The sequence below is a fragment of the Xenopus tropicalis genome, chromosome 1, assembly GCF_000004195.4.
Source record: "Xenopus tropicalis strain Nigerian chromosome 1, UCB_Xtro_10.0, whole genome shotgun sequence".
NCBI classification, from domain to species: Eukaryota; Metazoa; Chordata; class Amphibia; order Anura; family Pipidae; genus Xenopus; species Xenopus tropicalis.
Genome location: NC_030677.2, coordinates 111741276 through 111758282, shown reverse-complemented (window position 1 = coordinate 111758282; position 17007 = coordinate 111741276). Strand labels below are relative to the sequence as shown.

Here is a 17007-nt window from a genome sequence, read left to right as displayed (position 1 = left end):
GTGCAGTAAAGAATTGTAGGGGCTCAGAGCTAGAACTAGGGGTAAGCAGAAGAGGCACATGCCTAGGGCATAATGCTGGGGGCGCTAGCCAAATACTGTACTGCTTCTGCCTACCTCTAGTCCAGGCCCTTGAGTTCCTTCAGTAACGCCTATGATCCCCATCCTGCCCCCTTGCTCATTATTGCACCCGTCCCTTCCCATCGTCATCACGATAGACACTTATGATGTGAGTGGATCAAAGTAGTCAGCCTGATTGACTAAGGCGCCTGGCCCAGCACTAAGAACGCTATGCAAATAACTTTCATTTGATTTTTCCTTTTATTTAACAAAATCACAAGCTCACTATTACTATATACAAGTGAAGAGTTTAAGGGATGCCATATTGAGCACTTCTGTTAATGAATAATGCTTCATTTAAACAGTCACTTCACTCTCTGGACTTTCTTCCTCTTCTTCCAGTAGGCTGTAGGCTGCATGGCTCTGGAAAGGTCTCTGAAGGGGGTGAGCAAGGAGTCTGGCCATACAGTTATGGAGTTCCAGAGCCGGACCCGTTATTGAGACTTCATATTTATAGCTGGTCCCTTTGGAGTCCAGGCCGCTGAAGAAACTAAAAATATCCTGGGAAAGAACAAATGATATAATAGATATCAGTGCTTTGACTCCCATATCATACAACTTATTGAGCTGTAAAGAAAAGACTAAAGGGCTCACTGACATCTGCAAGTGCAGTGAGCAACTTGCATCAAAATACGCTCTTTGCACTGCCCTATGGTTGAGCTTGGTGCCACTTAACTATTGAAACAAGGGGAGCCCACTGCCACCACCTCCTGACCAGAGGGTAGCTCCAGTGTTTCCTCAGTGCCTGTGTCAATAGGCCCAGCCCACTTGCACCTAAAGAATTGGGTGCAGATATCATTTGCATGCTGTACCCCGAAAAATTATTCCGTTTGACCACCAGCACATGCAGTTGTGTCCATTTATGTGAATTAGATGCAACTGTAGTAGGGCTCAGCAAGTGAATTGCCTGTTTGAGTCTGCAATTATGCTGGAATTCTGGGGGAAAAACATGGTGACTGTGCTTTTGCACACTGCAGCAAGGTAAGTAAATGCACATTTATGTTTGGAAAGGCACACTGGCACTTAAGCTCCTGCAGAATTACAACTCATACAATACATAGTAATTACTATTTCTCCTAGGCCAGTGCTGTCCAGAGCTTATTACATGCAGTGAGTGAGCCAATTATCTCACATAGTTTGTTCGAGGGCTGGATAAAATTAAAACATAAGAGTGAAGTCTATGGAGCATTTAAAGCAGACTGGAGTGCTAAAAATGGTTTGGAGACCGCATCCAGCCCACCAGCCTGCAGCTGGACAGCCCTGTCTTGGACTCTTAGGTATGAGACATATTCATAAGGTCTGTATCTTGTTTTGAGAGATAACAGTGCTATAAGCAATAAAACCCGAGTGGGTGAAAATAAATCACTAAATCTGAATTTTCCTTCTCTGTTCAAGAATAAATAATTCAAGAATTTATTCAGGTTCTGTGGTACCCCATGTTTGACATTGTTGCTGCTGCTGCCAGACTAGCTTATCCATAAATGCTATGGATTTAGAGTTAGATCACAAGCCCATTTCATGAGAATTACAGTAGTTTTGGGTACATTTGGTTTGCTCATAAATAAAACCAAGGGTCAGATTTCTCCTGCTCAGATGATCTGTTTCAGGAGCCAGAAAGACATTTTTTCTGCAACAGACCCTGTTAGAGAGGTCCCCACAGCTCCTCTTTCTCCGATCAGATGAGTCTGATTATCAGTGACTGTGAGAAACATTTAAAGGGGTTGTTCACCTTGAAAGTAACTTTTAGTATGACATAGACATTGATATTCTGAGACAATTTCCAACTGGTCTTCATTTTTTATTATTTTCCACTTATTTGGCTTTCCCTTTAGCAGCTCTCCAGTCTGGAATTTCTACAGGTATCTGGTTGCAAGGGTCGTTTTTACCTCAGCAACCAGTAAAGTGAAAGATATTAAATTAAAAACTAGCTATAAAAATAGAATAGTAGTCTTAAAGTGCAATGGTTTTTTGGCTGCCGGGGTCAGTGACCCTCATATGAAAGCTGGAGAGAGTCAGAAAAAGAAGGCAAATAATTTAAAAACTATAAGAATTTAATTATTGGACATACTCCTTGAGGAATTCTTATGGATGGTGCATTTTATAAATGCATCAGGTGATCCCCTGATGCATTTATGTTCTACATTGAAAATAATGGCCTTCCTCAAAGTATTCACAGCACAGAAGGCTGCTATAATGTAAAGCAGTGATTCCCAACCAGTGGCTCGGGGGCAACATTTTGCTCACCAACCCCTTGGATGTTGCTCTCAGTGCCCCAAACCAGGTAGTTATTTTTGAATTCCTGACTTGGGGGCAAGTTTTGGTTGAATAAAAACAAGATTTCCTACCAAATAAAGCCTCCTGTAAGCTGATAGGGTGCATAGAGGCCCCTAATAGCCAATCTTAGCCCTTATTTGGCACCTCCATAAACTTTTATGTTGCTTGTATTGCTCTCCAAGTCTTTTTACATTTGACTGTGGCTCACGAGTAAGAAAGGCTGGGGACCCCTGATGTAAAGGGACCCTACGTTGCCAGCAGGCACAGGGAGAATGGGAATAAAATGCAGAGGTGTTTGCATATACAAACTCCATCTGGGGCTGTCCTGATGTCGATTTAATGGCAACAAAGACTTCACACAGAAGGGTGAGTTTCCTCTGGGTACTCCAGTTTCCTTCCACACTCCAAAACATATAGGCAGAGTAACTGGATCCTGATAAAAATGTGAATGTGATAGAGACTTAGACTGTAGGCTCCATTGGGGCAGGGACTAATGTGAATCATCTACAATATCTGTATGCTATATAAATACCAGGAGCTAAATATATAAAAATATATAAACCAACCTGCCAACCCCTGCAGCCTTATAATCAGCCTGTCAAGTGCTAAGAACAGGACGGTCCTATAGGCTCTAAAATGTGTCAGTTCTCCTGACTATGCTAGGAGAGAGTAGGAAATACCAAGTAGGGCTGTTTATTCATGTTGATGGAGACTAGGGCTGGGCGATATATCGTTTAATACCGAATACCGGTGTTTTGTTTTTTTTTTTTAAAAACTATATTCATTTTTCAGATACCGCAATACCGGGGTGTCAGGGTACTCACCCATGCGGGCCGGTCTCGCGCGCGTCCCGTTGTTCGCGGGACGTTGCGCACGTACATGTCAAAGCGTGCACGTGCGCGACGCGCTGACGGCGCCGGTTCTGCGCATGCGTGGGGGGTATTTTAAAGCTATCAAACGCCTCCTCCTGTGCTATGTTGTCTGCGGCCTTGCCTGGGAAACTAAGCCTGCCTGATTTACCTTATGACTTTCTGTTGCCGATCCTTCGCTTGCCTGACTCTGATTTTCAATACTGCAGTAATTATTCTCTAATTTATTAGGAAATGGGGTTAACACCTAATCATGCATGGAAAAAAAAAAATACCGTCAAATACCGTGACACCGATATAATTTTGAAAAATACTGTGATATAAATTTTTGGTCATACCGCCCAGCTCTAATGGAGGCTGAACAGAAAGAGAAGGTTTCAGTATGATAATCATACTGTAGAGTGCAGAGAATTCAGTAGTCGCACAGTGCTGCTGCGAGGGTGTCCGAACACGATTTTATCTGAAACATACACTAGGTTTACAGACTTTATTGCAAGATGAATAAGAAAACATTGCCTATCATGTTACCTTCCACCGTAGTTCCTCCTCTTCAGACCCATTGTGGATGTAGATAACATCAAAGAAGAAATAAGGGCACTGCAGCATTTTCTGGCAAAGGAAATATAGATTGTGAGAGAAAACTACAGAGGATTCAGAGTATTAAAGAGGCAGAGATACTCTTTTTTTTTTTTTTTTTTTTAAAAAAAAGGTCCCATTATTCTAAGAAGTCTCAATTTGTCTGTTCTGCAAAGGAAAGATTCTTCTAGTTGGAGAAAGGGCTGAATCGCAGTTGTCAAATTGCAGATCAGCAGCGGTTAGGAACTCCCAGCATTCCACAAAACCTTTTGCATTTTAGAAGTTGCAAGAGAAAACAGATCAGGAGACACCCCAACAGGTGTTCTCCATTAGACTTCAATAGGCTGCACCATTTCCTCAATTAATAATCAGGTAAGTAAAATGTCCGAGAATGGTAGGAAGCATTAATAATTAAAACATAACCTTTATTTCTGTTAAGTAAAATACCACTATATACATCTTTACTGAAATCCCAGTTAAAAATCGCGTGGGATAGGACATGATCTTAGAGGTAGCCTTGTAACGCCTCATAGTTAGTGCTGAGTCACTTGGACTGATCCGGTAAAGTGTTGCAACTTAAACTGCAAAAAAAGTATCCAGCTCTTCACCTTTCAGCGTCAAGCAGGGAAGTACGAAAATGGATACTTTGTTATATTCTTGTAAGCTCTACAGGGCAGGGACCTCCATCCTCTTGCAACTGTATTTATCTTGTATCTATCTGTATTTATTGTTGTACTTTGTATTTATCTATTATCTTAATAATCCCCTGTTTGTATTAATGTATTCTACTGTACAGCGCTGCGTACATAAGTAGCACTTTATAAATAAAGATATACATACATACATATTCTTAACAACTGTAACCCTTTTAGCTTTAACAGGAGATACATTCCTGCATCCTCCTACTGTTGGGAGAGTTGCAAATGCTCACTGTGCTTCATTTCAGATGCTATTATCTTAGATCATATTGTGCATTGCCATCTTGAGATCAACGTTTCAGCGTACCTCCCCTTTAGTATCACCGCCCCCCCACAGTTATGAGCAGCGTTTCTACCCAACCTCCCTTCTCCTTGATCGTTCCTTGAGTCCTTGAAAAAGCTCCATAGAAAAAGGAGCAAAACGCGCGTCGGGCTTTCTAGCTTAAGGGGGAGGTTGGGGTGTTCATGTGGGGGCTCGTGATGCGTGGGGAGTAGGGGAAAGGGCGCACGATTGATGTGCGTTTTAGGTGCGTGGGTGGAACGATCAAGGAGAAGGGAGGTTAGGTCGAAACGCTGCTCATAACGGTTTTAATTATTAATTCTTCCTAACATTCTCGGACGGTTTACTTACCTCGGGGAAATGGTGCAGTCTATTAAAGTCTAATGGAGAACACCTGTTGGGGTGTCTCCTGATCTGTTTTCTCTTGCAAATACATATACTTCTTTTGCACATTACCCTGAGGCTTCGGTCTCCCTCAGCTGGATTGCTTTGACCTTTATTTGAGTACGATATTGGCGGGTTGGTGGTGCGGCTTTTTCTTCTATTTTCATGCATTTTAGAAGTTGTAGTCCACGAGGGCTTCTGGCTGCGAGCCTGACTTCCCTGAGCTAACGCCTATGATTAAGTGCGCTTGCACATGAACTGCCTCAGGCACGATGCTTTTAATGGATTAATAAAGCCGATTTTTAGAGTGGATATCTTGCTGTCCGGCGCGTTTGGAGTCATCTCTTGGTTTATGATCCCTGAGCGAACACTCATCTCTAATAACTGTCCTTGAATGTTGTGAAAGAAGCATCAAGTCAATGTGCAAGTTCTATGTCCCTATATCTGACTCCACCACAATTTGAATCCAGAACATGGCATTCTTGTAGCAGAAAGACTGCACATTGTTCTATTAAAGAATAATTTTCCCTCTTATTCTCATCCTTATTCCTCCCTACTGCTTTGACTCTTGGTGCGAGGTGTAGTTTTCTATTTACCTTCATATTGTCTGTAAGGTTAAGCGCAGGTTGAGAGGCTGGGCGGCTGTAGATCAGGATAATTCTCACCACATAGGGAGGTGGAATGGTCTGCACATTATCTGTCACTGGAAATTCTGTTCTCTGTTGTCTTTACCATTGGGAAAAAGAAAAAGAAAGTAAAGGGCATATGGCACATTAGCACTGCCTTCATGTTTTATGCACCTAAAATATAATCAGTGCAAAAAAGATACAACAGTCATTTTGTTGGAAATTTTGTAAAGGAAAATATACCCTCTTTTACATGAGTTTATTCAGATGGGATTATGCAAACGAACATAAAAACTATCTTAACTGACAAAAATAAATGTATTTTTTCCACCATTGATTGTAAGGAAGCCATAATAGTTTGTCTGGCTGCTTACTGATACAAATTCCTAAACCCCCTGAAGCACTCAGTGTCATCCAAACCATCCCTCCATGTTGAAATGAGGGATTCTGGGACTTGAAGTCCCTCTTGCTTTCCACAGTGGGTGGTGGACAGATTCTCTGGAAAGGGACTTCAAGCCTCAGGATGTGTCACTTCACAATGGAACAAGGTCAGGTAGGGGCTGGATCAGGTCAGGTAGGGGCCAGGGAAATAATCCCAGAAGATTTTCTTTCAATCTGTGTAATTGGTTATGTCAGTTTAGATAGTATTTATGTAACTTGTCTACATAAGCTCAACTAAATGAGCTCATGTCAAAATGCAGGGGGTATGTATTCTTTTTAAGCTTTTGGAAATAATATTGCAATAACAATCCCGAAGATGAAAGCATAATGCATGCAATCTACATGCCGTTTCCCATACTGGATATTTTAGGGGTCATTAACTTTATAATTTCACGGTTGTGTGACAATATGTAAAGATGGAATTACACTTGTGTTTATGCTATGCATACTGTGTACAACTGCCAGAACTGTGGCCTGAATTGAGTGCAATATCACATGGATATTTTAGTGACTTACATGAGGTTGAAAAGGCCTTCTAAATCTGAATATTATAGTTAAGGAAATCTTACAGAGACACCATGTTTATTTGTAGGAAACAATAGAGCTGAAAGACAAAAATGGTTATTAGAAGATGTCAGTATTCAACTGGGTGTGCTCAGGTCAGAAAATGGGGTAAAAAAAAAAAAAACAAACTCTAGAATCTCTAGAAGAATATTAGCAATATGCAACAAATAGCAACATTTTGTGCGGTTAATACATTTTATTTAAAAGGAATAAATACATACTTCCTCACAAAACTGTCATGAGTCTTTATGTTTCATTAATAAACAATTCAACATGAAGACGATGACACTGCTGTGCTGTCTTTAAACATAAACATAAATGTGTAGAGAAACTGGCATTGTAGTTTGGAAGTATATGCCAGTATTAGACACTTACTGTTTGGCATACAGGAACATTTCAGACTAACACAACATTTACAACAATTGTGCAAGAAAGGGACTTAAAAAATGAATTCAGGCAGAGGCCTATGCTATTACTATTATGAAGCTGTTCTGGGGACGAGGGGGCTTTAACAATATTCTCTACATCTTATTAGACAGAAAACTACAGACAAGCAGTTGTTACTATGATACAGTGCATAGTATACCGTCACCCTATTCTTTTTGACGCAAATGACAAAGGCACTAAGCGAACTGCCTGGTCTGAAGGTAGCTCCAGGGTTCCTCTGCGTTCCTCTGGTTTTGGGGACATTGCAGGGACCACAACTGCACTTGCGGATGTACATGAGCCCTTATGTGTTTATATCGCTGGTCTCTGACTTAAAGGAACAATAACACCAAAATATGAAATTGAGAAAGTAATTAGAGTATAATGCACTTGCCCTGCACTGGTTCAACCGCAGCGGCGCGATTTCGGGAAAACGCCGAAAAAGACTCGCAAGGCTTTTTCGGCGATTTGCGCGAAATCGTGCCGCCGCGTGTGCCATCCCACCGGCGACTTACATTGTCGCCGGTGGGATGGCAGGTAAAGGCAACTCGGGGAGAATAGTCGCCCGCGAACAGGGAGTTTTGTCGCGGGCGACTAATCTCCCCGTGTGCCAGAGCCCTTACCAGTGCAGGGCAACAGTAGATTGTATTTTAATTACTTTAAATTAAAATTTCATGTTTTTGGTGTTACTGTTCCTTTAAAGAAAGGATATGTTTAATCCTTATATCAGCCCATAAAGCAAGTATCCCTGTTCTTAAAAAGTGGCCAATGTCAGACTGACAGATATTATGGTTCATGACAAAAGAATACAGTCTTGTATGTTCTCAGATGTAGTCTGTCAATCAACCAATGTTACAAAAAGAATAACCATATTTTTAATCTTTTGGTCTGTGTGTATGATCATTTAGTCAAGTATAACAATAATGAATCCAGGTAACCATTAATTGGTTAGACTGAAAGTTCAATACTGCAAGCATTTGCCTTTAAAATGATAAAATCTTATGGCGCAAGGCTATTTTCAGCGACAAAAAGATAGCAATGGACAGAGGTATCTAAATGTAATGTTACCAGTGCAATCACAAAACAAATACAGGAGAGAACTGCATACAGTAGCTGAACTGAAGATATTACAGTGTTTTATCAGCCATAAGGATACTGAAGGACTCGCAGACATTAGTCTCTAGGTCATACAGGCAGCTGCAAACTTCCCGGGGGTCTGATGTAAATCCAGACAGCTAAAAGAAAGATCAGATCTAGACAATATGGATGCCACACAGATAATACATGTTTTTTTTTATATCCTTTTGGTTTTTAGAGAATGATATCTGGCATTTTGGCTGCAACATGTTTCACTTTAAACCTACTGTGAAAGAAAATATGCTTAAATAAACAAAATACCTGCTAAATTTGGCTGGTTAGATCTCAAGGCCCCATACTGCCACCTTTTTGTCTGTTCTGTAGTTATGTTCTCATTGATGTTAATGAATAAAGCCCCGCACCATGAGCTTTTGGTAAGGGCACAATACAATTATGCTTTAACTTCCCTTCTTGCCGTCTTTACATCAATATTGTAATAGAAAAATAGTAACTACTGGTATAAAGGTAAAATAAGAGAAAGCTATTTTCGGGCACTTAGTTACATAAGCCCTATGATTAAGAAAATCTGGGATCTATCTCCTCTTTGCTTACCCACATAGCCTCATTGTTTGCAACCACAAGAGCAAACTCATGTCTCTTGTCAATCTTGTGCTTTGTTCGGACAAACATCTCAATCATTTTTTGGGAAGAATTCAGGGCATTTGCTTTGGATCTGGAAATGAAAACAAATAATTATCGTTAAGTGGAAAATGAGTTCTCTCTCTAAATTTGCCCAAATACCAATGACCATAATGTATTCATGTGCCAAAATACTACCAGAAGTTACATTCTAATGATGGTGAGGGTCTTCTAAACCTTAGGGGCACATTTACTAATCCACGAACGTCCAAAAAGCGTCCGAATGCGTTTTTTTCGTAATGATCGGTACTTTGCGACTTTTTCGAGCTCTCAATACGAAAGTTGCGACAATTCGCGAAAGTCGTAATAGCAATGAAAAAGTCGCGACAATTCTCCAAAGGCATAATGGCAATGAAAAAGTCGCGACAATTCTCCAAAAGGCATAATTGCAATGAAAAAGTTGCGACAATTCCTGAAATTTGTTATGGTTATGAAAAAGTTGCGACAATTCGCGCAAGTCGTACCTGTTACGAAAAAGTCGCAACAATTTACGGGAAAGTCGTAACGGCAACGAAAAAATCACAAAAAATACGAAAAAGTCGCAAAATGTTCGTTTTCCAATCCGAATTTTTCTCATTTGAATTCGGATTCGTGGATTAGTAAATCAGCCCCTAAGTCTTGAGTTGAACCAATAAAATCTGATCTACTTTGCCTATGCCTCTGAAATAGCTCAGGGACAGCAAGCTGAAACACAACACTGTTCTAACAACAAAATGGCACATTTATCTGAACTCTTTGTATTTTTTCAGGAAGGCTTTCTATCACTGTTCAAATAAGCTGCATCTGTGACTTAAGCTGGCCATACACGCACCGATACTATCGTACGAAACCTCGTTTCGTACGATATGCGGTGCGTGTATGGCATGCCGGCAAGTCGACCGATATCGCAGGAAGCTGCTGATATCGGTCGACTCGCCAATCGGCCAGGTTAGAAAATTTTGATCGTGCGCCATAGAAGGCGCCTGAGCAAAATCTGTCGTCAGGGCTGAATCGGCAGAAGGAGGTAGAAATCCTATTGTTTCTACCTCCTTATCTGCTGTTTCAGCCCTGACGGTGTGTGGCGGATGGCCAGCTTTACATTATTTAATGGCAAACAGATAATGATGCCATATTTTCCATCTCTCCGCAAACACTAGGATGGCCCAAGGGGAGATTTTGAAGCAGCACATATGCCCTTCCACTGGCTATTCACCTTAATACTGGAGGAAAGGAATTTGGAGGAGATTAGTTGCTTGAGGTAGCAAAGATTTAACCATGGGCAATGTACAGCATCTCCCTGTGGGTCACCCTAAAGCACTACAATATTAGTCTGGCTCTGACCTAATCTCTAAATTTATCCAAACGCATAGATTCTTGCCTGCTGTCACCTTTTGCATACAGATTTTATATTTTGCGTGTTTGGCCTGAGGCTGCTGTGAGCTAGAAAACAAACCTTTATTATTTTGGCCATCTGTTCACAAGGAAGTGTCTGATTTATATGTCTACACCAAGTACTTCAGTGGAAGGCAGCCAATTATAATTTAATAGGTTGTTCTCAAATCTATGCTGTGTATATCTTCAGGTCTTCTACTTAAAAGATAATTAAAAAGTGAAAATGTTTTTATTACATTGAAAGTTTGGATATGTTTACCCAGCACCTATCAAACTATTTCTTGGAAACAAAATCCCTATTTTATCTGTGAAAGGTTTTCTCTATAGTCCTGTCGCGAGCCATAAAGGCTGTTTGACTCCTGTTTATCAGCCCATCAGGTGTGTCTCTTTAAAGGTACAGTAACACCAAAAAATGAAAGTGTATTAAAGTAATTACTATATAATGTAATGCTGCCCTGTACTGGTACAACTGGTGTGTTTTCCTTAGAAAGACTACTATAGTTTATATAATAAAGCTTCTGTGTAGCCATGGGGGCAACCATTTACAGGAGAAAAGGCACAAGTTAAGCTGGCCATACACGTGGCGATCCGACGATGTTTCGTACGACCATCGGTCGCATGAAACATCGTCAGATCCGCCACACACCATTCAGGGCTGAATCGGCAGGTAAGGAGGTAGAAACAATAGGATTTCTACCTCCTTCTGCCGATTCAGCTCTGAAGGGAGAATTTTGGTCAGGCGCCTTCTATGGCGCCCGATCAAAATTTTCTAACCTGGCCGATCGACGAGCCGACCGATTTCAGCAGCTTCCTGCGACATCGGTCGGCTCGCTGACATACCATACACGCACCGATTATCGTACGAAACGAGGTTTCGTACGATAATATCGGTGCGTGTATGGCCACCTTAACTTAGCAGATAACAGATAAAACCCCATTATATTCTACAAAGCTTATCTGTTATCTGCTATATGCCTGTGCCTTTTCTCCTTTTTCCCAGCTTCAATGGCTGCCCCCGTGTTGACATAGCAGCTCATTAATATAAACTATAGTAGCGTTTCTATTGCAAACTTACCAGATTCACCAGCGCAGGGCAACTGAACATTATATTTTAATTACTTTAAAACACTTTAATTTTTGGTGTTACTGTTCCTTTAAGAGTTCATCACTGGTGCAGTTGTTCAAGCCATTTTGTCAGGGACATTACATATGTACTGACTTGATCTGATTTTGGGCATGAGATCAGGAGATGCATGAATCTGTCAGCAGCATTATCTTTACAAAATGTACTTACCCATTAAAAGACTCCAGCTTCTGTGTGGACATTTCTTCTGATAAATCCAAGCAAATAATCTGAATGACAGGAATAAAAGAGTAAAAATATTGAATACTGACTGCATAGAAATACAGATGATTCTTGCCGCCTGACTAAGGGACACTTCATTTCCTGCATCCATGTATAATGATCAACACAAAGTATAAATCTATAGGGTAAATTTACTGTGAAAGGTTGCAGACATCATACAATAAGACCCAGCACAGCAACATCAAGGACATGGAATAATCATGATTTGCTGTATACAGAGCTCCAAATGGCTTTTGGGCTGTACACACTACCCATTGCTTCAGGTCCACTTGGAAAACCTCAGTATTACAACCTACATTATAAAAAATAAATTCTAAATAAGCCAAAAAGAACAGAGCAACTGTGACTGTTTTTGAAGAAATACAGAAAACCTATATCTATAGTTTATAAGGGTCTTATTGGAAAACCAAGGACTAAATTGCAGCAAAAAAGGGAATTGCAGCTCCCCAGACTACTCTGCATAATATTATGATCAACATATGAACTCCAAAAACAAACAGGCATTAGAATTTTCTGCAAATGTGATAATAGAATAAAAACCTATATCCCAGAGCTTCAAAACCAAAGAGTAAGATGGGATTGCTGAATAGGTTTCAGTTATGATAACCAGCCTTGAAGGATAGTCCAGATTTTAGACTAAACCAGCTTTTCTTACTATAAAGGACCCAATTGTTATATTAGTGCCTTCTAGTAGTGGATTGCATTATTTAAAGGAGAAAAGACATATTTTAAAGAAGTGTCTTATTTTATATATTGAACTTATTGCACAAGTGTAAAGGTTCATCGTTTCTATAACAGTAATGATCCAGGCTTTTAAATTTGTGCTTCCCATCTTGGATTTGTTTGGCTATAATTTGAGCATCAGTGATATGCACATGCATAGGGGCTGATTTACTTACCCACGAACGGGTCGAATGGAGTCCGATTGCGTTTTTTTCGTAATGATCGGTACTTTGCGATTTTTTCGTATGTTTTGCGATTTTTTCGGATTCTTTACGAATTTTTCGGATCCAATACGATTTTTGCGTAAAAACGCGAGTTTTCCTATCCATTACGAAAGTTGCGTAAAAAGTTGCGCATTTTGCGTAGCGTTAAAACTTACGCGAAAAGTTGCGCATTTTTCGTAGCGTTAAGTTTTAACGCTACGAAAAATGCGCAACTTTTCGCGTAAGTTTTAACGCTACGCAAAATGCGCAACTTTTTACGCAACTTTCGTAATGGATACGAAAAACTCGCGTTTTTACGCAAAAATCGTATTGGTAACGAAAAATTCGTACAGAATCCGAAAAAATCGCAAAACATACGAAAAAGTCGCAAAATGTTCGTTTTCAAGTCGGAACTTTTCCAATTCGGGTCGGATTCGTGGGTTAGTAAATCAGCCCCTTAGTGTGCTCATGGCAGCTATGATTAGGGGTTGTCTCAAATTATCAAACAGAAAATAGGTTCATTTGTCATAAAAGCTGATGCTACAGGTTCAACCAATCAGCCTATGAGCTGAACAGACAGACCGCACACAAGGGGCCCACACACATTATGGCTGCCATTGTTACTAACGTTAATAAAAAGTAGAAACAATTGGAACAGCATGCACAAACATGATGCATCAGCAGATTTAATTTTCAAACCTGCCCAGTCTCCAAACCAACCAATATCTACAATACATGTATAACAGTCAGGATTGGAGGGTCACCATACACATACAGATAAGTAACATTTTAATCTGTTTATTGGATGCAGGATCAATGACATATGACAACCAGATAGTATTTCAGTGGCAGAAGTGTTATAATCTAGAAACTATACAATATATATAATGAAGACTAATTGAAACATTGATTTGAATATGTTAATCTACAAAATACTAAAAGTTAATTTTATGGTCAACTCAGTCGTTGGTTTAGAATTTACTTTTGTGACTTGTTCACACTGCAAGCTTCTGCTGACTGCATATTGATTAACTGTTTGCACTGTAAATTGGATGAGGGCTCTTAATCAATAAAGTGGCACAACACATGCAGGTGTCACTGTGCAAATCGGATTTACAGTGCACCACAGGGGCCTGCAACCTGCACATTTAGCTCCCAAGAGATGCTGGCAGTTACAAATATAAAAACAGGTGGATATTTATTGTTTGGCTACCAGCCCCCATGTTCTTGTTTTTTAGTTGGACTGAAGAAAAAAGAATAAAGAAAAAATTATTCACTTACCACTTTTTCTGGGCAGTTTACTCTGGGGGTCTTGAGTTGGAATTCCAGGGTTGGAGGTGGGGTACAATTTGTGGGAACAGCGGTGGTGGTGGGCAATGGATCATCTACCTGGGCAGCCTCACCCTCTCCCTCACTTCGACTACCGACCCCTGCTTGGGGAAGACCCTCTCTATCCTCTGCCCCTTCTGGATTGGAACGGGTGTGAGGCCGCTGCTCATGTGTTCGATCTCCTTCCTCCAGGGGCTCTGAAGTATCCATGCTAAAAGTCTCTTCTGTTGAGTTATCCAGCTTTCTGGTGTGCTTTTTCCAAACAGAGATCACGTTGTTCTAATGATGGCACAGTACTGCCAAAGCTATTGGCCCAGACAGGAACTAAAAAGCACACAAACAAGAAATAAAAGTGAATGTCGGATAGTATCCTGCCCAAAAAAATACAAGAGTGTCACGGTATTTGACGGTTTTTTTTTTTTTTCCATGCATGATTAGGTGTTAACCCCATTTCCTAATAAATTAGAGAATAATTACTGCAGTATTGAAAAATCAGAGTCAGGCAAGCGAAGGATCGGCAACAGAAAGTCGTAAGGTAAATCAGGCAGGCTGTTTCCCAGGCAAGGCCGCAGACAACATAGCACAGGAGGAGGCGTTTGATAGCTTTAAATACCCCCTACGCATCTGCAGAACCGGCACCGGCACCGTCAGCGCGTCACGGACGTGCGCTTTGACGCAGGCGCACCTGGACCCAAGGAGGCGCGCGAGACCGGGCTGCACGGGTGAGTACCCCGACACCCCGGTATTGCGGTATCTGAAAAATGAATATGGTTTTAAAAAAAAAACAAAAAAAACGGTATTCGGTATTAAATGGTATATCGCCCAGCCCTACTCCTAAGTAAAACCTGCAACCTTTTTTGCATGATTAAGATGGTTTTAAACAATCAGTGCAAAAACAAGCAAATAACAAGGGCCCTCTTTATCTTCTATATCAGTAAAGGCAAAGATAGATGGGGCAACATGTCATCTGAGGGGGAAATCTCACTGTTGTCCCACAGATGACTACTAATATTTGATATATTTATTAATAAAATATAGTTCAGAAGCAGGGCTGACAAACATTTGAGAAATATTAACAAGGCCCTGCTTGTGTTAGAGGTAAAATCCAGAGTGATGGGACAAGGGCGCAGCCTCAGTGGATACCTATAACCTATTTGCCTATAAATTATCTGTGAAATTGGTTTTATATCACCACTATACTCAGTAGGTAACTGCTGGAATTGTACAGCTTGGAGAAGCAAAGACTTTTATGCCATGGGGCCAAAGATGTCGGCAAGAGGGTGTGGCCACATAAGGGTGCATCTGCCAGTTAATGTGAATAAAATAAAGCGGGGCTTTTACAGTCAGAATATTGCCTCTTTTTCCCTCAATGAGGTGCAGCTAATTACAGGCAGACTGATAAGTATAATGAGTGAGTGCACATTACACAGCCTGGAAAGTACCCCAGGGTCTGTGTAGCAGTAAAATGGTGAATAAATATCCACAGAAATGTCCAGTTCAGTGTCAATACAATATTGACTGGAAATATGTCTGGAAATGCCCCCCTTATTGTCTCAATGTTGGTTTTCTCACCAGATAAAAAGAAGCCAATTATGGTGCAGTAAATAAACATAGGCAAGCAATAACACCTCCCTTATAACTACTCACAAAAAATCCCTAAACTACAGGCACATAGTTCCAATGCAGGCTGTTCAGCCCGTCTGTCTCTCCCTGCTACCTTCCTCCGTACAGACACTCCGGCTTCCTGGTTAGCTGGTCACATGCTCCCGCTACGGATGGATGCCTTACTGGGACAAACCTTTCAGAGATGCACAATCCCAGAATTGAATTGTATGAAAATTTCAAGCAGTCCTTATCAGTGAAGCAATGCACACAGCCCAAACTCCCCAAGAATACAGTGTTTTGCAAAACAAACAGAAAGATCCATATCTTACTTACACATTAATGAGCAGCCTATAGTACATTTCTTGTACTTGGTACACTCCTTCAGTGGCTCAAAATCTGCTCCCTGCTACCATCTAGTGGCATTTATATAGAATAGCATAGTCTAATTAAAGGAGAACAAATGTTAAAATCACTTGGGGGATACCAAATTTAAGGCTCTCAGTCATTATAATCACTTACCTGGTAACCTGGGCCAGAGCTCTATTAGCAGAAAAGTGCCTTAGCCCAGGGTACTTCTGTAGAAGTTGGTGAGTCTTATTTCCTCTGTCTTCTTTTCTCTGGGCACAGGCCAGGGGCAGGGCAAGCTGACCAGGTGCCCTAAGCAACCCGGTCGGCCACCTTGGAGGGGGTCATTTCCCCTGCCACACAATGACAAGCTGTGGGGTAATGACAAAAGAGCACAGACTAGGGGGTACATTTACTAATCCACGAATGTCCGAAAAGTGTCCGAATGCATTTTTTTCATAATGATCGGTATTTTGCGATTTTTTCGTAAATTGTCGCGACTTTTTCGTAGCCGCTACCACTTTTTCGTAACCATCGCGCCGAGTATGAAAGTTTCGGATTCATTCAAGCTTCAGTATGGTGACTTTCCTTGGGCCAGGTTGGAGCTGCAGAGTGCCATTGAGTCCTATGGGAGGCTTCCAAAATCAAGTCTGAAAGTTCTGCCCGCCGTTTACTAGCGCTCAATATGAAAAAGTCGCGACAATATACGAGCAAATCGTAACGGCTACGAAAAAGTTGCGACAATTCGCGCAAGTCGTAACGGCGTACGCGACAATTTATGATAAAGTCGTAACGGCGACGAAAAAAATCGCAAAAAATACAAAAAAGTCACAAAATGTTCGTTTCCAATCCGAATTTTTCCCATTCGGATTCGAATTTGTGGATTAGTAAATCAGCCCCTAAGGGTAGGCAGGAGAGGTAACTGCCTGGCACTGCATAATTATACCCCATGTACTTGAAGATTTTTCCTTTGTGGTTTTAGAGGTTTTCATGCTTTTTATTTGTCTGAAAATACGAAAAATTTGTGGTTTTCA

General features: G+C 40.9%; 1 protein-coding gene across 4 annotated transcripts; it reads right to left on the bottom strand.

The window, feature by feature from the left end:
* Nucleotides 1-299: 299 nt before the first annotated feature.
* On the bottom strand, nucleotides 300-16049 carry babam1 (BRISC and BRCA1 A complex member 1). Of its 4 annotated transcripts, none has more exons than XM_012961105.2 (9): nucleotides 15962-16049; nucleotides 13976-14347; nucleotides 11697-11755; nucleotides 8945-9065; nucleotides 8412-8490; nucleotides 6782-6806; nucleotides 5795-5924; nucleotides 3789-3869; nucleotides 300-618 (listed from the first exon to the last, which is right to left on the bottom strand). In XM_012961105.2, exons 2-9 carry the CDS (start codon nucleotides 14231-14233, stop codon nucleotides 415-417), a joined length of 957 nt encoding a protein of 318 aa, XP_012816559.1. In that variant the 5' UTR covers nucleotides 14234-14347; nucleotides 15962-16049; the 3' UTR covers nucleotides 300-414. The 4 variants fall into 4 exon arrangements, with proteins under 4 accessions (XP_012816559.1, NP_001011287.1, XP_012816568.1 ...); NM_001011287.1 differs by lacking the exon at nucleotides 15962-16049 and adding an exon at nucleotides 15671-15736; XM_012961114.3 differs by lacking the exon at nucleotides 15962-16049 and adding an exon at nucleotides 15596-15671.
* Between the last annotated feature and the right edge of the window lie 958 nt (nucleotides 16050-17007).

Excerpts from the sequence above, each read along its gene's own strand:
- babam1 (XM_012961105.2), bottom strand. The coding sequence starts at position 14,233 with ATGGATACTTCAGAGCCCCTGGAGGAAGGAGATCGAACACATGAGCAG. Across the intron at positions 11,756-13,975 it reads TAAACTGCCCAGAAAAAGTG|ATTATTTGCTTGGATTTATC; the intron begins GTAAGTGAATAA and ends CCTGTCATTCAG. Across the intron at positions 8,491-8,944 it reads CAAACAATGAGGCTATGTGG|CTGTCTGGATTTACATCAGA; the intron begins GTAAGCAAAGAG and ends TCTTTCTTTTAG.